This window comes from Echinops telfairi, unplaced genomic scaffold (assembly GCF_000313985.2).
Source record: "Echinops telfairi isolate 266 unplaced genomic scaffold, ASM31398v2 ScPeMD7_7467;HRSCAF=8505_1, whole genome shotgun sequence".
NCBI lineage: Eukaryota > Metazoa > Chordata > Mammalia > Afrosoricida > Tenrecidae > Echinops > Echinops telfairi.
Window position 1 is genome coordinate 29,634,804 of NW_022111368.1, and position 25,232 is coordinate 29,660,035.

Consider the following 25,232-nt stretch of genomic DNA (forward strand, 5'->3'; position numbering starts at 1 on the left):
CCCCACTATCATGATCCCAATTCTACCTTACAAATCTGGCTAGACCAGAGGATGTACACTGGTACAGATAGGAACTGGAAACACAGGGTATCTAGGACGGATGATCCCTTCAGGACCAGTGGTGTGAGTGACGATACTGGGAGGGAGGAGGGAGACTGGGTTGGAAAGGGGGAACCGATTACAAGGATCTACATGTGACCTCCTCCCTGGGGAACGGACAACAGAAAAGTGGGTAAAGGGAGACATAGACAGGGCAAGATATTACAAAATAACAATTTATAAATTATCAAGGGTTCATGAGGGAGGGGGGAGTGGGGAGGGAAGGGAAAAAATGAGGAGCTGATGCCAGGGCCTTAAGTGGAGAGCAAATGTTTTGCGAATGATGAGGGCAATGAGTGTACAGATGTGCTTTACACAATTGATGTATGTATGGATTGTGATAAGAGTTGTATGAGCCCCTAATAAAATGATTTTAAAAATTAGGGTGATCTATTAAACAAAATTAGCCATTGAAATTCCTGTAGAACTCAGCTCTTTACTTTGAAGCACATGGGGTTGCCGTGAGTCAGAATCAACGTGATGGTAACTGGGTGGTTGTCAGTGACCCTTCTCTTGCCTTATTTTGGAGAGGGATCCTTTTAATGAGGAGCACCCACAACAGGGAGAGATTAAGGCGTGTCCTATAAAGTGAGAACAGATCTGGTCAAATTACTCTGACATGGCACCTGTTTGTGGCTATCGACAAGAAGCCTGCGTCAACAAGGTCTGATGGAGAGAAGGGCAGGCCGTCTCTTGCCAATTGATGTGTGTCTGCCTCTAGACTCGCCTCCCCACCCCCGACCCCAAAGGGAAGGTTGAATCTGAGAGGACATGGCCACCCGCCCAGGGGCCGGGCTGTAATTGTTGATAAAGCTTAGGGAATCTTTGCTTTCTTTCCCCCCACTTTATGATTTATTTGCTTCCATCTCAGAATCCTATGCCAGTTTATCTTGGGCTTCCAGGAGCCAGAGCAACCAGACTGTGGGTGTGGTACAGCAGGACACCCAGGGCTTTGGAGACAGGTGGACTGGGGTGCCAGCCCCAACTTTCACTCTGCTTCTGAGCACAGCATCCCCTCCTTTGCTGCCCAGGCCAGCACCTCTGGGTTTTCTGCTCTTGGCATTGCAGGTGAAGAATTCTGTATTTGAGGATGTACAGCTTTCCTGTGAGTCTCCTCACTGCTTTGTGCTGTAGAGAAATGCTGCTAAGGGAGCTTGACTTGGATTTGAATCTTTTAAAAAAAATCATTTTATTGGGGGCTGGTACAGCTCTTATCACCATCCATCCATCCATCCATGCATTGTGTCCAGCATATTTGTATGTATGTTGCCATCATCATTTTCTTTCTTTCTTTTTTTTTTTAACATTTTATTAGGGGCTCCTACAACTGTTATCCCAATCCATACACACATCAATTGTGTAAAGCGCATTTATACATCGTTTCTCAAAACATTTTCTCTCCACTTAAACCCCCAACATTAGGTCCTCATTTTTCCCCTCTCTCCCTGCTCCCCCCTCCCTCATGAGCTCTTGATATGACAAAATAAATGGGTATTTTGTCATATCTTGCCCTGTCCGACGTCTCCCTTCACCCACTTTTCGGTTGTCTGTCCCCCAGGGAGGAGGTCACACACAGTTCCTTGTAATCAGTTCCCTCTTTCCTACCCATTCTCCCTTTACCCTCCCTGTTTTGCCACTCACACCATCATTTTCAAAACATTTTCTTTCTACTTGAGCCCTTGGTATCAGCTCCTCATGTTCCCTCCTCCCCCACCCTCCCAGATTTGAATCTTGATTTAAGTGACCAGAGTCTTTCTTAGGAATCCTGGGGGCACAGCAGTTATGGTTAGGCTCCTAATGGCGATGCCGGCAGGTAGAAACCACCAACCGGCCGCTCTGTGGGAGGGTTATGAGGCTTCTCCAGGAAGGAACCACAGTCTCAGAGATTCACAGGGCAGGACTGCCCTGTCGTGTCCCTGGGAATTTGGAGTTTTTCTCAGCTATACAATTAGGATTTAAGGCCAAACAAGGTGGTCAAAGATGAATGAGAAAACCTTGGTCAATAAAATGCCCATCACTTAACAGATGTTCAGTCATCACCTGCCTCCCTCTTTTAATTGTTTTATTACCACAATAATCCAGATGGGAGTGAGAGAGTCCAAACTCCATCCAGGAGACAAAAGAGATGAAGACCGGGTACTGATCATCATTTTAATAAAAGAAAGAAATCTATGTAAGACATTAGGAGATAAGTGCAGTGTTTTATGTTTACTGCTTAACCATTTCTTTAAAACGGTGGCAAATATATAGTGTGTGTTTTTTTAAACAAACCTATGGTGAAATGTTTCCTTTATTTTTGCAAGTAGAACTGGCCACGTGTAGGAGGGCGTGGTGAGGGTTCGAACAACTTGTGCACGGATATGACTTTATATTGCGTAAGCTTCTTATGGACATGACGTAAAACACAGAAGTCATAAATACAGCTTCAGGGCAAACAGATTAAAAACAAAATTAAAGACAGTCCTCCAACTGGGGAATGGCATTTATCTGAGGGGACTTCTTCAGCAAGCTTGTGGAAAAATAGAATTTAAAGATCATGGAAATTTTGAAGCCCCCTTGAATAGCCAAGTTATTTTTCTTAGTATACAAAGAGCTCTTTGAAATTGCAAAGATAATATCTCTTGATGGAAAAACTATGAAGAGATAATTGACTGAAAAATAGAGGCCAGTTTTCTAAAGTACCCGACCTTCCCTTCTGAGGTCAGGGATGGTTCCCCACAGCCCATACAGGAGGCTCAGGTTGGATTCCTGGTCAATGTACCTCATGTGCAGCCAGCACCACCCGTCTGTCAGCAGAGGCTTGTGTCGGCTGTGTGGCTGCACAGGCGCCATCAGGACTTCTACATGAAAACTAACTAAGCTGAAAGGCCTGCAGATCTATTTCTGAACATCAGCCAAGGAAAGCTGTCAGGACCACAATGGTCTGATCCCCAGCCTGCCACGGCAGTGCCACGAGACCTGGCCGGACTTCATTCTGTTGCCGGGAGCTGCATCCGTGGCACTGAAAATCAAGAGCAACTGTCACCTTGCACAATAGAAAGAGGTATTGCTTTGAGCCCCCCCAAGGTTGGCAAAGAGTACTTGTTAGATAGCCGGTCACCGGGATGCCATACCACCTGGTGGCTTCCGTGGGGATTGGTGAGAGTCTCTAGGAAGATGCTTTGGTAACCTCTTTCAGATTAAACTCACACATCTCCTCAACTTGTTGTCATTGGAATCCTTTTCTTGAAAGGCTTCAAATGAAGTCTCCCTTTTATGGCATTCATATACTTACAGATCTGCTAGAAAGTTTTCAGAGAGGTACAGAGAAGAAGAGAGAGACTTTTGTTTCTTCTTATATCCACTTTTGTACTTTTCTTCAAGTTACTTGTAATTTGTTTCTTTAAAAAACAACAGTTAAAGAGACAGAAATCATGTTATTATAGCCACTTTTATATCCATTGTTATTGTTATTATGAGGATATACCCCCCCAAAATTGGAATTTTTTTTCAAAGCTATGTATTTAAATTTTTTTTTTTTTCACAAAACAGCCATATCACCTTCAAAGTACTCTCCATCACACTTAATACATTTGTCAGATCTGTGATTCTGCTCTTGGAAACATCTTTCAAACTTATCTGTTTGGATGGCGACAGCACCACCCTCTTCTACATAGTCAAATCACTGTCCTTTCATGTCCCTCTTCATGCTTGGAAACAAAAAAGAAGTTGCACAGAGTGGGGTCAGGTGAGTAAGGTGTGTGGGGCAAGAGGGCATGCTGTTTTTTGCCAAAAACTGGAATAAGGAGATGGTGTGTGAGTTAGTTAATTGTGCTAGCCTGGCCGATAATCACATGTGGTGCTGGTTGAAAGGCGGAGGGATAAATGGGTGGTGAAGCCTCGCCTTTCTAGTTCTCGGGTCTCTTGTTTTGTGATGGTTGCATCGGGTGCAGCTGCCTTAGCAGTTCCCTGCTTCAGCTGGCAAGATGGATTTCCTACAAGACATCCCCAAGGAGAAGCCGCATGGATCTATCCCGATGCAACCCTGGGTGCTGGAGTGGCCGTGTAGAGACCCCTGCCAGTGCTGAGATGCTTACACGTTCACTGACTCAGCTTTCCTCCTGCAGTCGGCAATATTGCCTCTGTTTTGTGAGGTGAAGGACTTTGTGGACTGGTGTTGGGTATGGTTTAATGTTGGACTTGTGGGCTTGGGCAGCATTGGGTTGGGATGTTTTCGTGATGCACATTTTCTTTGCATAAAACTCTCTCTTATACATGAGTTGCTGTGGATTTGTTTCTCCAAAGTACCCAGACTAATACAGTGTGTGAGCAGGTTCATTGTTGTGGTGGCAAAAACAGTTCCCCTCCTGCCACAAATCAGGCCTTTTTGGTTGCACAGTTATGCAATCTTTTCAGAACCTGTAAATAGAAAGCTTGGTCAACAGTCTGACCTGGTGAAACAAACTCCAAATACACTATCCCCCTCACATCCAAAAAACAAATGAGCATGTTTTTTTGGGGGGGGGGGGGTTGTACCCCCTTGTATATTTATTGCTTAGCAATGAGATAAATGTTACCTCTTACAGTTTCCTATACAGGGGGGCTCCAAAAATATGTGGAAATTTTCTCTTAATCCCATTGTTCATTGAACTTTTTGAAGTCTTTGTATCAGTTTCATAGTCAGCACTCAAACATTTGCTTTACAAAAGAACACTCAGCAATCAAGTCTAATGCAAGATGGTTTCTCAATCATTGCCTCAATTGCTAACTCTAATTGCGTAACAGAATGGTCTCTGTAATTGCTTAACAGAATGGTCTCGCTAGACCACAGGTCCTTCTGCCCATGGCTTTGTATTTCCTTAAGAAACCTGGCATAGTCATGATGATTTCATAGCTCACCCCGTCTGACTGTCCCAGGCTCGCAGTTGATTCCTCCTTTGGATTCCCCACCACACTTTCACACAGAGGCTAACCATGATGGAGATTTTGAGCCCAGAGTAGAAGTAGGTATATCTGGAGGGGCTGAGACAACTTAGGAGAGGGAATTGCACAAAAGGAAATCAATAATAACAACAACAAAGACATGAATGGCTTAAAAAGTTCTAGCTGCCATTGGTTGATGGCTTACTGTGTGCACATTGGATGCGTTTGAACTGTGGTGTTGAAGAGGCACAGACTAATAAGTCTTAGAAGAAACACAAGCAGAATGCTCATTAAAAGTGAGGATGGAATCCCATGGGGCCTCCCTCCAAGGTTCTGGCCGGTGGAAGGAATTTGGTCCTTCGCTAGGCTGCTGGTGGCCATGCCGGCTTAGGGAGGAGGCGTGCAGAGGAATGTCTGGCCCACAGAAACCTTGCCAAGAAATCAAGGGATGGCATTCCTCCCTGGGAATGGAATTATTAACATTTCTTTATTTGTGGTTCCCTTTGATCACTCAGCATATGCTGCGGGATCATGTCCTGTTGGAGTTGTGCCCTGTGCAGGGCATCCAGCTTCTGGGCTGGACCTACGTGGAAGCCAACCTGAGGGACACCCGAGGCAGCCTTTGCCACTGAACCCCCCACCCCGCACCCCGGGCAGTGGATTCAACGGCTTGCACACAGTCTGAGTTTCCGAGTGCTGATGCGGGCAGGTCCCCTCGTCTTTTCTCCCCGTCGCTCACGACAACCCCCACATCGCTTTTCCTGGAACCGGGCGTCAGTTCCACTACCAGGGAAGACTCGGAACCAGAGTGCCTGGAAAAGGCACTGGAGGCCCCGACAGGGCAGAGATCACCTCACACAGGCCTGGCCTGAGTCAGCCGGTGATTGCATCTTCTTTTGGAAGCCTTCACGTGACCGGGACGGAATGGAAAATGCTCCTGACTCCCCCAGGAGGAATGCTGACCTCCCTGGAGCTGACCCTGATGGAGTTTCCTGGCTAGGTTTCTGCGGTCTCCCGAGGAGCCTGGGCCCTGCAGTGTGGGCATTGAGCAGTTTGCTGAGAGTCTGCATGACAAGTACCGAGCATGCCCTAAGTTCTGGGCACTTGGCCAGGTGCTTGACGTGTGGTATTCAGTTTTTTCCCTCACAGCTTTTTCCTGTGGTATGCGAGATCTATGTCTGCTGGATGCTGTCTCCCATTTGCCTTCTGTGGGGGGTGGTCCCTGTGAGCTGCGAGGTGACCGGGCCCCAGAGTACCCCTCATTGGTCCAGAGCATCCCCCTGCCCCTCCACATGCACTCCGCTTTGCGTTAGGAGCCGTCTCGTCCCACTGGGAAAGACTGGGGTGAGTGAGCCCCCCTGGAGATAACCTTGTATTCGGAGGGAAGGTGTGCAGCAGGGTGGCGGAAGGTGGGGGGAGATAGTGTCTGTCAAAGAGGCTGCTGTGGTCCCATCTCCCCAGCTCTTGGCTGGCCTTCGAGCCCCCTCCCCTGGCCCTGTTTCCCAGCCTCTTCGGCCTTTCATCCTGTGCTGCTCAGTGGCACGCTGGGCTGCGTTTTTGTGGGTGTTTCCTGTCTGCATGGCTGGTTTCCATGAAGATCTGGACCCATTTGTGTCTGGGGCCCTTGTGTTTGGAGTCTCACTCCTCCTCCTTCCCCGTCGGCTCCGTGGCAGGGTTGAGCCGCCTCTGACACACAGTGGCGTTCGCCTGGCTCATAGCCCTGCACTTCAGAGTGGTTTGGGGGAGGGGGCACCGCTTGGCTTATTTGCTAGTCCTCTTCATTTATCACCAGTTGGACCCCATCCAACCCCATCATAGGACCCACTCACTCTGCTGGAGGCCATCCTGTCCTTGCAGGCAAGCTTTTTGTATTGGGATCACCATTTGGCAGTAGGCCCAGGGCCCATAGGCCGGGAGCAGTGTGCTGGGTGTTCTGAGGGTAGGAAGCACAGAACTGACTCTTGCCAGGGGTGAATAAAATATCACTGGAGAGACCATCAGGGTGACATTGACTGTAGGTTGACCTCCGTTATAAAGTACCCTAAGCTTAGCATAAAAAAAAATACATCCGTGTAAGTGTAGAACTGACCCCTCTGTATGGGGGAAGTCTTGTTCTCTGTGCAGTGACGTGTGACGAGTGTCCTGTCGTTCTGAAGCTGCTACCCGCCCTTCCTTTCTCTGCAGAACATGGAGAGTTCCTGGCCCTGGACCTCGGAGGGACCAACTTTCGGGTGCTCAGGGTGCGGGTGATGGACAATGGCCTCCGGAGGGTCGAGATGGAGAACCAGATCTACGCCATCCCTGAGGACATCATGCGGGGCAGTGGCACCCAGGTACCAGCTTTCTCTTGGGCGGCCACTGGGGCTCTGGACACCCCTTGGCAGGTGTTGGTCTCGAGGGAAAAGTTTTGGCTCTGACTCTGGCACCTCTGCTGGGTGAGCCCCCCACCCCCACCCCACCCCTGGAGCCTGGGTGAAGCTCTATTCAGCCAGGGATGTGGGTGGGCCTCAGAGCAAGGGCCATGGCGTGAGGCCCTGAGGACCTGGCTGGGTTGCATGAGGACATTTTGATTTTGTCATCACTTTTGAGTTCTGCTTCATGTGCAGAAAAGCCAGCTGCCGGGAGACTGGCCCACTCTCACAGACACCTGCAGTTGTTCATGGTGCTCTTGAACATGGAGTCTGCAGGATACACAATTGTGCTTTGAACTTCTATGGGTGACTCTCCCACCTGCTCCTGGGCCACTCTGCAGCCCTCTTTGGCTCACTGTGTTACCACTGTATTGCATTGACTCGGGGCCTGCCTCTTGCCTTTCTGTTGACTTGCTTGCTCTCTGCCTGGCTGTGTGCCACAGGACTTTTGCTTCCAGCACCAGAGAGCCTTTTGAGAAGGCCTAAAACCCAGCTCTGGGATATCTGTGCCTCCTGGCATTACCCTGGACACCATGTACTTCCACAGTGGCCCCAAAGCCTAAGGTCAACAAGAATCATGCTTAGGCATCCCCCCATCTCGGTGGCTTGTGGAGCCGTGTTGTGGACATAGGACATGCTCAATAAAAGGAGTGAATGGGGAAGACACATGAAATCTAAGTAAGAACCCTCTCAACAATAGCCCGAAAAGAATGAGCAACGATGGAATGATCATGAAGATCACCTTGAGGCAGATGCGGCATTGGGGTCTGTTTCCTGCTGGGAATCGCCACACACACACACACACACACACACACACACACACACACACACACACAGTTAAAGAAGATGATGCTGAGCCTTCAGTAGATACCAAAAGGAACAAGTATTTGGCAGACACCAGGCAAAGAGCTTTATATGATTTTGTCACTTCACACTCACACTAGTTCTATGAACTTGGGTGCTACCCTCGTCTCTACTTTATAGCTGTAGAGCGGACTTAGAAAGACTGAGCTGCTTAACTATAGGCACAGGCCTGGGACAGGCCAGAGACTGAGACAGGTGCAGAGCTGGATTGATAGGCCCGACACCTGTGCTTATACAACTCTAGGGCACTCTGTCCACTTGGCAGTCTGAGCGTGGCCTTCCCTGGGGTTATACAATATGGTGGTCGTGGGTCCACTGGGCTAGGGATCCTGTAGATACTATTCTGGCGGTGGGGTAGGTCTGTCAGGGGCACTCTCAGGTCTCCTAGGGAGCCCTGTTAACATAGGAGTAGTCATTCCCTTAGCACCCAGTCCATTGCTGAGTGGTAGCCACAGGTCTAGCCACTATTCCTTATTGTTGGGTGTCTAAGGAGACTGGTCCCCTCTCTCACCTGCTTTATAACAAACTTCCCCTGAGGGCGTCCTTGAGGCAGGCACCCCCTACACTGGACGTGTAGAGCACAAAGGTGCAGAAGAGAAAGATCCTACCAGCCAGCTGCTCACCATCCACGGATCAGCGGTCATTGAAAGCATTCTGAGGATTTCTCGCTACTTGGCCTCTGGCTACAGGAATGCTAGTGGCACAGCAGTTTGTTTCTCCGCTGCTAACTGAGAGGTTGGATTGAAACCCACTAGCTGCTCTGCAAGAGAAAGTTATAGCAGACAGCTTCCAGAAAGATCCACAGCCTTGGAAAGGGTTGTGTATTTCACTCTGTAACCCCAAAACACATGTGGTAAATCCGAACCTGTATGCCTATGTTCTACCTGTGTCGAACTACCACCAGTCCATGGTAGTTTGTCATACGGTGGTGGCTTGTGTGTTGCTCCCATGCTGGAAGCGAAGCCACCAGTATTCCACAGACCAGCAGCGTCGCCCATGGTGGACAGGTTCCAGCGGAGCTTTCGAACGAAGACAGACTAGGAAGAAAGACTTGGTGATCTACTTCTAAAGAAATCGGCAGTGAAATCTGAGTAGCAGTGGAACGTTGTCTGAATCGTCTAGAAGCTATGATGCTGACAAAGAATGCTGACTATACCGCGGACAACTCTGTCTTAGAAGACATATGGCCAGACTGCCTGTGAGGTCCATTGGGCACGTTATTTCTCAACAGGGCACGGTTCTTGGTGAAGCGCATCAGGGTCAGTCAAGTAAAAGGCCAGTGTAAAAGAGGAAGCCCTCCCTGAGATGCACTGACACGATGACTGTGGCAATGGGCTCAAGCAGAGCAGTGATTGCGATGATGGCCCAGGACCAGGCGGTATTTTGTCCTGTTGAAGGAAAGATTGTTCTGAGTCAGAACTGCCTGAGCAGCACTTCACAACAGCAGGGCCTGTGATTCGAAGCCCGTTTGGGCATAGATTGTCTTTGTGCGGTTACTGGGATAAGGTGAGGGTAGAGTGTGTTTTATGTAAATCTCTTTTGAGATATAAAAGAGATCAAACAGGCAAGTGAAAGAAGCAGCGATGGGGTTCAGTAGGGGCCACACGGAGCAATCATGCAAGGATCCAGGAAGCAGAAGCTAGAGAGACAGAGCTGGAGGAGAGAGCCTGCCCTTCCCGCCGCGGTTTGAATTCTGGCCTTCTAAACTGAGAAAGTGAATTTCTGTTTGTTCAAGCTACCCATTGGTGGTATTTCTGCTATCGCAGCACGAGGGAAAGAAATAAAGAAATCTGTGGGGCAGTTCTAGTCTGTCCCACAGGGTGGGAATCAGCTCGACGGCAGTGTGTGTGTGCTGCTCTGGGAGAATTGGATCTGGGACCCCTAGTCCACTGTTCTTTCTGCACACCAGGCTACCTCCTGTGAAAGGAATTTCAGACCATGAGTGAAACACGTGGGGAGATATTTTTAGGCCCTTCATTTGGCCTTGAGGATGTATGTCCCTGAGGGTAAACCTGCTTTTCGAGTTTTAATGTTGGGGTTGAGGCAAGGAGAGCAGGCTCCTGAGACTATGGACGTTAGCTCTCCTGAGAGTATCACGTGCTGCCAGTGGAAAGTCAGGAAGGACATGGGATGGAGATTCTTGCATCACCTTCCTCAGCCTGTAGCTTGTTCCTCATTGGAGAAGCACAAGGTGCTGGGGTGCTGAAGAGGCTGGGCCCTGCAGTCAGGCAATGGACTTGTGATTCCAGGCAAGTTACTGTGCCTGGAAGAGATGGCTAGCTCTTCCTTCAGGAGGGCTAACCACGCTTGTTTTACAGGGTTTCGTCTGTGCATTTAATGGCTTCACACTCTGCTCACAGTTCCTATGGCCAGCAAGGGTACCGTTCCCACGATGGAGTCTTTTCTTTTTTTTAAAATCATTTTATTAGGGGCTCATACAACTCTTATCACAATCCACACACACATCAATTGTGTAAAGCGCATTTATACATTCATTGCCCTCATCATTCTCAAAACATTTCCTCTCCACTTAAGCCCCAGGCATCAGGTCCTCATTTTCCCCCTCCCTCCCCCCTCCCTCATGAGCCCTTGATAGTTTATAAATTATTATTTTGTCATATCTTGCCCTGTCCAACATCTCCATTTACCCACTTTTTGGTTGTCCGTCCCCCAGGGAGGAGGTCACATATAGTTCCTTGTAATCGGTTCCCTCTTTCCTACCCACTCTCCCTCTACCCTCCCAGTATCGCCACTCACACCACTGGTCCTGCAGGGCTCATCCACCCTGGATTCCCTGTATTTCCAGTTCCTATCTGTACCAGTGTACATCCTCTGGTCTAGCCAGACTTGCAAGGTAGAATTCGTGCCTTGATAGTGGGAGCGGGGAGGAAACATTTAGCAACTAGAGGAAAGTTGTATTTTTCATCGTTGCTACATCGCACCCTGACTGGCTCATCTCCTCCCCGAGCCCACGATGGAGTCTTGACATCCAATTAACTCAAAGCAAACCCCAGAGAGCAGGTACCACGCTGGCCTGTGACTGTGGAAAACACTTGGTAACGTGGACTCTATGCTTAACCTTTCCGGTGGCCAGGGGACCTGGTGCTGGGTGAATGTTTAAGACTGATGTGCATCTTTGCTCCATCTCCAAAGCCTGTTGTGTATCCCTGAACAACATGAAGGGCCCCTGGTACCCTGTAGATCTTGCTGTCACCCTCCTCAGAGCTTTGAAGGTCTTGGGAGACCTGCCAACCATGAGTCAGACCTCTGCCAATCAAGACAGATTCAAAGAGGCCAATGAATCTATTTCAAACATCCAAGCATCATGTAAAGTTTAGCTGGAAAAACTTACCTTTCAAACCACAGAGTTAGAGGCTATAAAGGAAATTGACTTCTTCATATAACACAGACAAAATGTTACACATGCGTACGTGTGGGCAGGCACACACATGCATCCACATACAATCTGTGAGACTTACCTGGAAGCAACTATAAAATCCCAAACCCAACTTGCTGTTGTTGGGTTACTTCTGACTCTTAGTCTCCGTATATTACAGGGTAGAACTGCCCCCTTGAGTCCTATATCTTCACATCTTTGTGGGAGTAGACAGCCTCGTCTTCCTCTCATGGAGTGGGTGGTGGGTTCAAACTGCTGACCTTGTAGCTAGCAGTTCAGTGCATAGCCCTCCAGAGTTGCTTTTGGAAGCAACTCTAGAGCTACTGAAGTATCAAGGAGCAGGAGAGTGAATGCGCTATCAAAGGGGAACATAAGAAAAGTCAGAGAAAGCGGGGGCTCTGTTTCACCCTAAGGAAGGGGACTGGGAGGAAATGCACTGCAGCTATTTGAGGGATCCTTTCTCCTCACTTCCCTTCCCCCACCCCAACAACTGCATTCCTTTCCAATTTTTGCGTAATTCAAACCAAAACCAAATCACCCACCTCCAAACCTGCATTGTTCTTGAAGAACTGTGAAGCCAGGGCAGTGTGATTTCCTGGGTAGGCTCTGCCTTCTAGTGCTTTGCTACGTGTCTCACTTCCACTGTGAATTACAGCGGATTACAAATCTTAACAGCACCTACTTAAGCTTTTAACACTGTTCTATGTGGGAAGGGGACTGAGCAGATTCTCAGACCATCGGGAAGAGGAAGGCTTCATAATGTCATACAGCGATGCTCTTGGAGCCTTTGTAAGGCGGGAAGGTGTTAGCTTGTTTTGCCCAGCATAACACTTCTCTTGTTTCTCAGCGAATAGTGAGAAAATGAGATACCAGTCCAATTTGAGAGACGTCCTCTGTTGCGTCTTTCCATAGGTTCAGGTTCTTCTAACCACAGGAGCTTGTGCAGTGGTACCTGCTTGACACGGTAGCCACTGGCCACCTGTGGTCGTTGGGCACCAGGAATGGGGGTAAGGTGACTGAGGAAACAAACTTTGAAATGGGAAAAACTCTAATTCGCTCGAGTGCCACGTGTATGTAGCTGGCTGCTGTTGGTCCCTTCTGGCTCTTGGTGAGGCCCCATGTGCAGAGGAGACCAGTGCTGCCCGGGTTTTCAAGGCTGGGGTCTTTGACAAGCAGACGGCTTCCTGGACTTGTGTCTAGAGATGCCTCCCTGTGGGTCCCAGCTGCCAATCTTTCAGCTTTGCACCACTCAGGGACTTGATTGCTCTGTTGGGCAGTATAGTATTTATTTATTGTTGCTGTTTATTTATTTATTTCAACAGGTTTATTAACATGCAATTAGCATACCCTACAACTCACTCATTGACACATATTAAAAAGTGGTGCGATCATCACTGTAATCTATGGTAGAACATTTCCATTCTTGAACTCATTATTATTTGCTCCCTTTTCTCCCTCAACTTTTTGTGCCATAACCCTAACCATCCATTCTTTCAGATGGCATCTCTAGCTCCAGCTATCCTGATTTCATAGGAAAAAAAATCCCCCCCACCAAAAAGCAATAGAAAATCCCAACAACAGCAGGCAAAGAAAAAAGAGAAAAACCTCAATAAAAAGAAAGCAAAAAAGAACAGCTAGAACAAATTTAAAATGGTTAAAATGAATAAGGCGTTAAATTTTGCCCTAACTACATGAATCTACTTGAATCCACATGAATCTACTTTTTATTGCATTCTGCATGAATCTACATGAATCTACTTTTTACTGCATTTTACATGAATCTACTTTTTACTGCATTTTACATGAATCTACTTGAATCCACATGAATCTACTTTTTACTGCATTCTGCCTGCTTGGCCTCAAGGCTGTTCACTTCCTGGCCACTGGTCGGAGGGGATTCTCGGAGGCCTAGTCCTTTTCACTTCCCTCCTGCTTGTCCTCCTTGTGTCCGGAGCACAGGTGCACAGGGATGGGGGAGGGGAAAGCATTTGTTTTCTGTCGGATGGCCACTGCCATCCCCGATGATTGGCTGTATCTGCGCACAGCGTTTACAACTTCCTTCTGGTTAAAAACGACTTAAACAGAAGATCCTCATTTTGCTGACGTGCTGGGATTTTTTTTACCCTTATGGTAACGTGTCTCCTGATACACTTCCCCCAGAGACTGCTACTGAATGTCTGTCTAGAAATCACATTTACATATTAATCCATGCCCTCTGCTCAAGGGGACTGGCGGTGTGCAATGGGCCCTTCCTCTTAGAGAGCCTTGAGGTGGCCCAGCTGTGCTTTACTATCTCTTGAGAATGGTTGGCTTGGTGTGGAGGCTCAGCCTCAGCGGTGGCTAATTTTCCACTAATCAGGAGCAACCAAGCGGCAGGATGGGGGTCGGAAGCTCACTAAGAACTGACGACCTTCCACATCTGGGTCCCCCTGCATCCTTCCCATTGAGCAAATTCCACTTTTGCCTGGAAATGTAGATGCTTTTGTGGCTTGTGGACCACTTTGGCTGAGGATCACCAGGGGGCTGTTGGTCTGAATGCTGGGCCCCATGCCCCGAGGTTCTGATTTAGTGGGTCTGGGTTAGGGCCCCAGGATTTGCATTTCTAACAAGTTCTCCTGTGATAGTGATGTTACTGGTCTAAGACCACACTTCAGGAACCACTGTTCAGTGGACTCCTCCCTGCTTCTGCCTAGAGAAGAAGAGGAATGTTGTCCTCCCCCATCTCCCTTGGCTTTTAGCTTTTGCTTCATGACCAGCGTGACCCTTGTTCTGTTCATCCTCTTTCACCCCTGTTTGCTGTCTTACACCAGTTGTCCCTAGCCTGAGTCCATTTACAGTGATCTGCTCCTGGAGGATGAAGTTGCCCGGAAGGAGCCCAGGGAATTGTGGGCTTTGGGACTGATCACAAACCCTGGATTATTGTGAATGTGGCTTTTCCCCACAGTCCTCAGCCTCTTTAGGAGTTGCAGGTTCCACAGATCATGGTCATGGTTGTGAGGTTGCCCACAACACTTTTTATTCTTCAGACATTGACTGGGCTTACTGAATATTCCACTTTGGAGTTAACAAACAAAGACGCCTCCTTTGAATTGCTCCTGGGAGTTTATGGTTCTAGAATGGAATAAAATTATAAGGTAAATTTGAGATTATGGTTCTAGAATGGAATAAAATTATAAGGTAAATTTGCTTGCTTTTGCTAGGTTGGTTCATAGACTAGCAACAGAGAGACCCCCACCCCCGCCCTTGTCCCGCCACTTCCCCCATCTCAAGAGACAGGAGAGCTGAAATATTTCTTGGCAGTAAGTCCGTCTGCCCTTTCTGGTAAAATAATCAGCTGTCCACCCATGTCAAGGGGATTCTGACAGGGCCACTGAGGGATGTTCTGTTCCCGGGTCACAGGAGGACTTCCTGGTTGACTTCGGCCAGGGTTTCCTTGGTCTCACAGGGCTCTTTTGACCGTGGTTTCAAACAATGGTGTGCAATGAAAGACTGTGTAATGACCACTGCCTTGTGTTAAGCACGTTGTATGCATTGACTCTCTAAGGCCTTTCAGGGCAGGCATTGTTATGACTCATTTTCCAGATGAGCATAGGGGACCCAGAAGGATAAGGATCGCGCCCACCTTCAGTTAGCTCCTCTCTGAGCTCAGAGCCCAGGCCTCCCTTTCATGTCGGTGCCCCTCTGGCTTCCTGCTCACCTTCCTTGTGTTGTGCGCCCGCAGCTGTTCGACCACATTGCCGAGTGCCTGGCCAACTTCATGGGCCAGCTCCAGATCAAAGACAAGAAGCTCCCGCTGGGTTTTACCTTCTCCTTCCCCTGTCACCAGACGAAACTAGACGAGGTAAGATGGAGTCTTCCCTTTCATTCCTTTGTCCTTGGGGCTGGGAGGAAGGGAGAGACTGATGGGCTGTGCAGGCACGGTGTGAACAATGAGAGCTCTGTCTTGCTGAGTGACGAGGTGCTTGAGTGTGTGTGTGTGTGTGTGTGTGTGTGTGTGTGTGTGTGTGTAAGGGTGAAAGGATCAGAATATGAGGAAGTCTTCTAGTACTTTTCTCCCACTCCCCTCACCCCTTCCCCAGTTCACATTTTCTTTCTCTCCGGGAACACGGCTGAGACATTAGCAGGAACAGCCTCGCCTCAGTGTGTATACAGAGTATTACACTGAGGATCTTAGAGTGAACACTACCTGGGAACTTGGTGGCTTTTGGTTGGCTGACACTGATATGAAGATGTGAATGTCTGATTTTGATGACTTTATCACTTCCTCTTTCCCCTTTTGGGTAATAAATCACGAGGGGCTCATTTATTTAACCTCTATTTTCCTGGTCTCTGCAGGGCCCATGCTTCTCCAGTGAGTCAGAAAGCACTATGTAGATTCAGTCATGATTTAGTTTGGGTTAGCTCAGTAGCGGTGGGGGTGGAGGTGGAGGTCTTGCTAATGGTTTTTATGTCATGGGTGGAGCATGCAAGTTTTGGGTGGGAGAATTTATGTTCGTTCCTTGGTGTTTCTCCAGAGTTTCCTGGTCACCTGGACTAAGGGGTTCAAGTCCAGTGGTGTGGAAGGCCAAGACGTGGTGCGTCTGATCCGGAAGGCCATCCAGAGGAGAGGGGTGAGTAGGGCTGGCTGCACGCACAAGTCACAGTCATGGTGGGATCTTTCTCGGGGTCTGGGGACCCTTTCTCTTCTTCTGAAGCCTGAGAATCAGCATGAGAGGCTTGTGGTTTTTCCGAGGGAGAGACTTTCTTTTCTTCTTCCCCTGCCCCCCATCACCTTTGTGAGCAGAGGCTGTTGGGTTTTCAGATGAGCATCACGATTAAATCATCTTAGTCTAGGCGCCAGAAAATCTTGATTGTCTTTAACCTGAAAAAGGCTTGCATATCACCGTCAAGAACGTGGGGGTGAGGTTGACACCGGTGGGAAATGAGCCAGGGAAAAGGCAAGGTAAAGTAGTGATTGGGAGGGAGAGAGGAGAAGAAAAGAAAGAGCTTCTTCTAGTGCGGTGATGGCAAAAGCCAGCCCGCAGGGGCCTGTCATCATGGATGACCACGATGGACACAAGCAGAGAGTGAGCTGCATTGCCGTCGGACCGGCTCTGGCTCTGGACCCAGCGGTGAGGCATTGGGCTGCTAACCCCAAGGTTGGTGGTTCAAACTCACCGGCCACTTCTCAGGAGAAAGAAGAGGCTGCTCCTGTAAAGATTTACGGTCTCAGAAATCCTATAGGTGGGGGGGGGTCACACAGAGTGGAGACGTTAGCAGTGGAGTTGGTCTGGGTATCACCATGGGGCGTGCTGCCCTTTCTCCGCATCTTCCCATCTGTAACTTTCTGTGATGACCGAAGGTCAGAGCCCTCTGTATTATCTCCACAGGACTTCGATATCGACATTGTGGCGGTGGTGAATGACACAGTCGGGACCATGATGACCTGTGGTTATGATGACCAGAACTGCGAGATCGGTCTCATCGTGGGTGAGTGAACCCTGCGGCATGAACACGGGGCGTCGGCTGTAAGGGAGGCGGTGCTGGGGTCACGTTGTAGGAAGCTCCAGAATGCAGTAGTGAGAAGCCCCAGTCAACTAGGCAGTCTCAGAGAGCAGGGCCCTGGGGCAAGAGGAAGGCGCGGGTTGTGTGCAGGGGGCTGTGTGGACAGACACCAAGCGGCCCCTTACTCTGGCCAGGCACGGGCAGCAACGCCTGCTACATGGAGGAGATGCGCCACATTGACACGGTGGAGGGCGACGAGGGCCGCATGTGCATCAACATGGAGTGGGGGGCCTTTGGAGACGACGGCACGCTCAACGACATTCGCACTGAGTTTGACCAGGAGGTCGACATGGGCTCTCTGAACCCTGGGAAGCAGCTGTGAGTAGGGTCCCTTCAGTCTTGGGGTGGGCTTGGCGTCGGGGAGGAACCAGGGACGGGGCGAGGGCTAAGCAGTGGTTTCCGCGCTTTTCTGACAGCTCTAAAGGTTTGCCAAAGATACCTGGTTACAGGGAGGCAGAGTTCCTTTGGCACACTTTGATGAAATTGCCAAGACAGTTCTAAAGAGATAGCACAAGCAGGTATCTCAGGCTAGCACTGATAATTTGGCCGTGACTTGCAGAGCAGCCGTCTGGAAAGACTGTCGTCCAAATGTGTGCTCTTGCTCTTTCTTTCTGCCTTCTACTTAGGAATTGTCCCGAGAAGTAGTTACCGAGCCACATAAAAGAAGTCACGTTGAGCTGGGCCCATAGCTCCCACCCTGTCACTGGTCAGAGGTCAAGGGTTGGTTAGTTGACCTGTCAATAACTGGCTGAGACTTTGACTTAGACCGATGAGCTAGGCAGGACCCCAAGGAGTCAGAGAACCTCTTGTCTCAGCCACAGGTCAACCCTGTGCCAATTGGAAAAGTTGCCAAGGATCCTCCTTGACCTCTTTCCTTGGACACTCTGGCCCAGATAGTGTCCCGGGATATAACCATTGTATCCCTAGGGGGTGGACTGGTGTGGGGTTGGGGGTAGGGTGGTGGTGGTGGTGGTGACATTTTGCTCCCTTGAGTGCTACACACTGCAGTCTGACCAGACTTGAGTTTTAGTGACTTTCGACTCTTACGAAACAGGATTGCACTCTCCCAAGCAGGTGCCGAGGGAAGATCTCGAAACAGGGGTGGCTGCAGGCACTGAAGGCAATTGCAACATATTTTGAGCAACGCAACACTTCTTGAGCCTTCTGGTGGCCGGGATTATTTTAGGAAAGCTTTTAGCACAGTTCTCTGCTTTGACAGGACTCCAACCCTAGAAGCCAGGCCAGCACTTTCTTTACCGGAGAGTCTTTGCTTCCTCAAAGCCCAGCTTGTTGAAGTCGTTGGCTTCTCCTCATGGTTGTGACCTCTGTGTAACTTTCATCTGAACCTCCTGGTTGTGTCTGTCCTGGGTGGTGAGAGGCTGATGGGCCGAGATGTCACTCTGCACTTGCTCCACCTAATGAGGTACATCCAAGTAGCCAGATGGATGCCCTTTGAAGCGTCACAAGGCAAAATTGCCACCCCCACTTTGTCAACGCACTCGCTGACTTGTCTTTCGACAAAGCAGAGGTTGGGAGGACCTGCATCACATGGTCAATCACGGCAGCCTTGCAGTTAGAATAGACAACTGTTGGTCCTCGTGGTATGTTTTCAACTTAATATATTCGAAACGTTGTCTAAAAGTAAGTGTTTTTTAAAAAAGCTTTATGCTGTTGCCCTCCCTTCAGAGCCCAGCCTGTAGGACCAGCACTCTAGTTAGCTCGGAAGGAAGACGATCAGACAGCAGACAGGCTAGTTCCTTCCCATGTCCACTGTGCCCAGGCCGACAAGGCAGAAGTTGGAAGTAATTTGTCAGGTCTCTAGTTAGCTCCAATTCTGCTGTCCCCAGCTTGGGAGTCTTGAGCCAGTCATTTCCTCCATTGCCTCTCTTGTCGAAGGCCCTAGCTGATGTCCAGTGCACCTCCTCGCCTGCTCTGGGCCTCCTCCTTGCTGCAGCCCACTGCCCACTCTAGTACGTACTGGTAGGCCTGGGGGCCTCCTCTCTCTAGGACCCAGAGCCGCCCCCACATGCCAAGAAGTAGGTGGGCTTTGCCAAATAAAAGGGCAAGGGGGGCTTGGTTTTCCCTGTCTGTCACACACTTGTAGCCAGAGGGTCTCTTTCAACAAAGAGAACAGTGTCCCCTAGTGTTGGAGAAATACAGTACGTGACACCCTTCTCAGCTTGGCCTCCACCCCCTGCCTTTCTGTAACAGTCCCCTAGGAATTTCCACCCCGACTCCCTCCCAAGTTCCCGAGATTGTCCGACTTTTAGTGCTCCTGTTCAGCTGTCCCAACCTGCCTCGCTAACCTTGCCCCTCACCCCCTGCACGGGTTGTTTTCAGACCTTGACCTTCCATGCAGGGCCGGCAGCAGGAAGGAGCCCTGTGGGTTGAGGGTCACTGGACCTCTGCCTCCATTGCGTCAGACTGACTCCTTGGTCTCTTAAAATTACCCTGCCCCCCACCCCCGTCCTCTCCCTTGGTGCCTGTGGAGTCCACTCTCCTGACCCCTGCGGTAGAGTGCCACCGCCCCACCGGGTGTCCTGGCTCCAGATCCCCAGAGCTTTCTCCCACCCACTCCGTAGATTCTCCTACCTGCGGGGTAGGTTCATGCCACCAACTGTTTGGTTAGCAGCCGAGTCCTTGCTTTAACAAGAACGTCCAGCTGTCCCAGCACCTTCTGCATTCCCCGGACGTTTCCTTTAACTGTGGTGACGTTCTTCCCTGTGGCCCAAGGTCCGAGCAGCCTGCTGAGACCAACTCATGGTCCCCAGCTCCTCTAGCCCCAGTGGCTGTCCCTTCCCACATACCTCAGTCCTCCTCAGTGCTGCACCACACTCTAACCTGCGTTGGAGTGTCCCGTGGGGACATCTTGCTCCCGTGGTTGTGAGTTCTTTGACAGTGGGGTCTGTGTCCTGTCTTCCTGCAGATTTGAGAAGATGATCAGCGGAATGTACATGGGGGAGCTGGTGAGGCTGATCCTGGTGAAGATGACCAAGGAGGAGCTGCTCTTTGGGGGCAAGCTCAGCTCAGAGCTCCTCACCACAGGCCTCTTCGAGACCAAGGATGTCTCAGATATTGAAGGGTGAGCTTCATTGGCCTCTTCATTGGCCTCTTGGGAGGGTAGATGGGCGGTTGGGGGATAAGGAAAAGAAGGCACGTGTGCTTGGCCCTTTAAAGGTGAGCCACAAGGAGGCCTCCCCTAACATGAACCATGGTGGGCTTGCTGGCTTACTTACTTAGCTGCTGTCCCCTTGGTTCCTGTCTCATGGTGACCCCATGCACAGTGGGGCTGGACCAGGGTAATACACCCGGGTTTTTGTTTTGTTTTTTACACCAGGGTTTTATGGTCTGTAGATTGCTAGGCCTTTCTTGCTCGTCTGTCTTAGCTCGACTGCTGCCTGTTGGGCATCCTAGCCATGTGGAAGCCTCTAATGACAGACAGTGGTGCCTGTGCTTGGGGTGCACTGACTGGACATTGCACTGGGGACTGAAGTTGGGTCTCTGCATGAGACATGACCGTTTTGCCACTGAACTACCAGTTCTGTTGCATGTCCTTCCATGTCTGTTGCCATTTTGTGACTGCCCGACTCTGACTTTGTTTTAATGTGTGGGGCACCTTGATGATTCATTCGCACCTTTAGCACTCCCCCATCCCCTGAAGCTCTGGCATCTTCCATGTTGGCCATTCTCAAAAAGGATTCTATCCAGACCTCTGCTTCATAATGGAAAAATCGGTCTTCGGGGAGCTTGGCATTGTGTCTATTTCTAGATTCTCTTGAGAAGCACCGAGGCATGTATTTTTACCGACTGGCAGGGGTAGGAGTGAGGATGGACTGGTTTGTATTTTGGGGGATTCAGTTAACAGTATCCAAAGGCTGGAGTCTGACTTCCTGTAATGGAGATTTCCATTTGTAGGGTGGGGGTAAGAAGGGTGGGGGTGAGAAGGGATTTTGGTGCTAATGGAGTGGTCAAAAAGTTCAAATGACTTGGCTCTACATGGAAACTCTTGAAGAATGGGGCCTATTTGATTGACAAACCCAGAGGGGTGAGAGTCCTCTTATGACTGAAATAAATCACTCCCCTAAGAAGGGGGTCATCATTGCAGGCACATGGCATAGCGGTGCGTGCTCCAGCATGAAGTGTGGCTTCATGTAGTGAAGTTGGAGTAGGTAGCCAATCCCCCACATTGGCTCTGTCTTACCTGCTAAACCAGAGGCCAATACTAGGTAACCTTTGTGGCAAGGGAGCTAGAAGGTAGGCTCCCACTGCCTTTACACGGGGACTTAAGGTGGGCTTCATGACTCGGTTCACAGTCATGGGGGGTGGCAGAGGCATCCTTCCTCCAGCCATACCCTCAAACAAGCAAACAACGCACACACAACTTGGTGTGTAAGGGGCCACGCACAGGGCCTTGCCTTTACACAGTGGGTGAATAAGGGATGTGTTATTCTCATAGGAAAGATGGTCATAAAAGGACACATGGATGGGGACAGTGGAGCAGCATTCTTTGTGTGCACACAAGTTTGCATGTATGGATATATGTGTGCATATGTGTAGATATGTGTGCATGCTTGCATATAGGTATCTATGCTTGTATGCATGTATGCGTGCATGCATGAACGTGTGTGTAAGCGTATGTGCTGTCTCTGGGAAAGTAGCCTCCAGTTTATTCCCCACCTCCCTTGTTCTACTATCTACTCCCCACCCCCATATGCACACATGCACACAGAACATGTGTCTGCTCTCCGTGGAGGTGGGTGTGCTGGGGCTGAGGGGTGTCCTTGGCCAGGCACAGTGGGTACCACACAGTGCCCATGTGCTCTCTTTTTGGTCCCCCAGGGAGAAGGACGGTGTCCGGAAGGCCCACGAGATCCTTGTGCGGCTCGGGCTGCAGCCAACCCATGAGGACTGTGTGGCCACTCACCGGATCTGCCAGGTTGTGTCCACACGCTCGGCCAACCTGTGCGCGGCCACCCTGGCAGCCGTGCTGCGGCGCCTCAAGGAGAACAAGGGGGGAGAAGAGAGGCTTCGCTCCACCATTGGCGTCGACGGCTCGGTCTACAAGAAGCACCCCCAGTGAGTCTGTGTTCAGGGGACTGGGCAGGGGTGACTCGCCAGCACCTGGGATCTCTGCTGGGCTCTGGGAATGGGCCCACTCTGCTGCGGGGTTTAGGGGCAGAGATGCATCATAGAGTAGAAGAGTGACTCAGGTGGGCCAGCAGGAAGAGGGACCTGGTTTCTGAAGGCCACTGACAGCTCGGACTCGACGGGAGCTCCTCAGATCACTGAGGATGTTCTTGCTAGTCCTATGCAGGTAGTGTTTCTGCTTTTCCTCTGACTCTTTTGTGACCTTTGGGGGTCTCTTCAGGTGCCCTGTCCTCTTCCAGGGCTACCCCAGTGTAGTGGGTTGCCAGTGTCCTCCCATGACCTTGGCATTGAATCTATCCTGCCTTGCCTCTGAGTTTTGATCCTGGGGTCATGTATTCAGATTTCACTTGGCACCTGGAAGGAATCTTTCACTTCCTGTGAATACCAGGTCACTGCACCATCACTCACTTAATTATCTGGTGCCAAAGGCCTTGGCCCTGAGGTCCCCCAGCCTCCCAGCCAGTGCTTCAAAATCACAGCCACTCCCCTGTGAGTTTCTGAGACTGTAACTCTTTATGGGACTAGAAGGCCCCATCTTTCAAGAGTTCTTTTCGGCATGCAGGGAGAGGAACCCAGCTAGAGTGATTACAGAGTGCAGTCAGTGACATGCCCCCCCCCCCCTTTCACCCTACCCCCCCATTCCTGGGGATGTAGAGGTCAGCATCTACTCCTCCGGGTGCTCCTGGGGTGTGGGCTGAGACAATAGGCTCCTGCCCAACCACACACACCAGGCTACTCGCTAACTGTGGACTCTTGGCTTCCTATCTCGGTGGCTACAGTTTTGCCAAGCGTCTTCACAAGACAGTGAGACGCCTGGTGCCCGACTGCGATGTCCGCTTTCTCCGCTCGGAGGATGGCAGTGGCAAGGGGGCGGCCATGGTGACTGCAGTAGCCTACCGGTTGGCCGATCAACACCGAGCCCGACAGAAGACCCTGGAGTCTCTGAAGTTGAGCCAGGAGCAGCTGCTGGAGGTCAAGAGGAGGATGAAAGTGGAAATGGAGCAAGGCCTGAGAAAGGAGACTCACGCCAGTGCCCCCGTGAAGATGCTGCCCACCTATGTGTGTGCCACCCCCGATGGCACAGGTATGCGGCCCACCATGGTGGATCTGATGTGTCTTTAACTTCAGCACTGGACCTGAACAGGCTTCTTGGTCTGAATGACAAGGGAATCCCAGTGCCTCATAAGCTTGACTGAGATATTTTCCCTCTAAAAGGGAAACAGTCAGAACTTAGTGATTGCACACCCCGTGGTAAGAACTTCCATATGCATTTTACATACCGTATTTCATTTAATATGTTTCACTATGAATGTTGAGTTACTTGGCAGAAAAGTGAGACCCAGAGAACCTAAGAAACCTGCCCAAGGTCACAAAGCTAGCAAAGGAGGATCTGAGATAAAAGCCCAGGAAGTTCTCCAACCACTTCTTTGAATCACCACCGTGGTCTTGCTCAAGGACCAGTAAACTCTGGCCCCTGATCCAAATTCAGCTTATAGCCTGTTTTTGTAAATAAAGTTTTATTGACCCTTAGCCCTGCCTACCTGCCCATATATTGTCTGTGGCTACTCGCTGCAATCATGACAATACTGAATAGTTGTAACGGACACCATTGAACCCACAAAGCCTGAACTGTGTAGCCCTTTTACAGAAGAGGGTTGCCGATGCCTTGGCTAAGTGTACTAACATAAGAAAGCCTGGTCTTTTTCCAATTCTGAGAAACATAGTCACTGAAGGGGTTTCAGAACTGGGATGGAGTCCCCGCCCGCCCCATTCCAGCTGTCTGGCCCTGGGTGACGGAAAGACCTCCTTCTCAGCTGGCCAAAGGGTTGAGTAGAGTCTGTGATCAGGGCTCAAAGCAGACTCCTCCCCGAGAACTTCTTGCCCATTGATGCTTGTATCCTCAGTTGCCCAGGAAAGGCGAGTTTCCTCATTTCAAAGGCTTTCCCTTCAGGGTGCCTCAGAGTTGGGAGGGTGCTCCTGGCATTCCTGTAGCATTCCCTGGGTTAGGCGGAGCTCCCTTTTGGGGTCCCACCATCTGAACTCATTTGAGAATCCCTAAGGTGAGCGGCGCTGCAGGAGGTGGTTAGTTTTCTTTCCTCTGAGTTGGGAGTCACAGCCCGTCACCCTCAAGATGATCAAGGGGCTTCCGTGAAGGTGCTCCAGACCCTGGTACTATCTGCCAAGGTGTCGCGGTGAAGCCAACTCACCGTCTTTCTTCTTGGGTTGATTTTCCAGAGAAAGGTGACTTCCTGGCTTTGGACTTGGGGGGTACAAATTTCCGTGTCCTGTTGGTCCGTGTGCGGAACGGGAAGCGGCGCGGGGTGGAGATGCACAACAAGATCTACTCCATCCCGCAGGAGGTCATGCACGGCACAGGGGATGAGGTGAGGCAGGGGGCGAGGGAGGGTGTCCTTGTAGGCAGCCAACTGGGAGGACAGTCCTTCCTCTGCTTGCTTGGGTTCCACAGGGCGCTCAGTGGGCTATGGGCCCAGATGTGGCCTCCACGCAGGGTTTGTGTCTGAGCCTTGACTTTCTCTTGGGTGGAGGCCTTGAGGCTCATTACCTGGCCTTGTTGCAGGGCAATTCACCAGGGATCCCCCTCCCTCACTGCCCACCTTCCCTCCCGGCAGCTCTTCGACCACATCGTCCAGTGTATCGCTGACTTCCTGGAGTACATGGGCATGAAGGGCGTGTCCCTGCCTCTGGGCTTCACATTTTCCTTCCCCTGCCAGCAGAACAGACTGGATGAGGTAAGAGTGCCGGCCTGCCTTCCCCGGGGCTCCTCAGGGATGAGCTGTGTGGGCTCTGGACCAGGCCCAGAGGAGCAGAGAAGGGTGTGGAGCAGGGGGCGCAGTTTCAGTGAGAGC

The 25,232-nt window shown here is 50.3% G+C and overlaps 1 protein-coding gene across 1 annotated transcript in view; it reads left to right on the forward strand.

The window, feature by feature from the left end:
• HK2 (hexokinase 2) overlaps positions 1-25,232 on the forward strand; it is a 78,037-nt gene that overhangs the window by 35,609 nt on the left and 17,196 nt on the right. The window contains exons 3-12 of the mRNA XM_004704373.3: positions 7,186-7,334; positions 15,395-15,514; positions 16,188-16,283; positions 17,043-17,142; positions 17,352-17,535; positions 20,144-20,299; positions 22,057-22,293; positions 23,145-23,449; positions 24,601-24,749; positions 24,996-25,115. Of these exons, the coding sequence (XP_004704430.1) occupies positions 7,186-7,334; positions 15,395-15,514; positions 16,188-16,283; positions 17,043-17,142; positions 17,352-17,535; positions 20,144-20,299; positions 22,057-22,293; positions 23,145-23,449; positions 24,601-24,749; positions 24,996-25,115 (1,616 nt within the window). The remainder of the gene's footprint in view (positions 1-7,185; positions 7,335-15,394; positions 15,515-16,187; positions 16,284-17,042; positions 17,143-17,351; positions 17,536-20,143; positions 20,300-22,056; positions 22,294-23,144; positions 23,450-24,600; positions 24,750-24,995; positions 25,116-25,232) is intronic.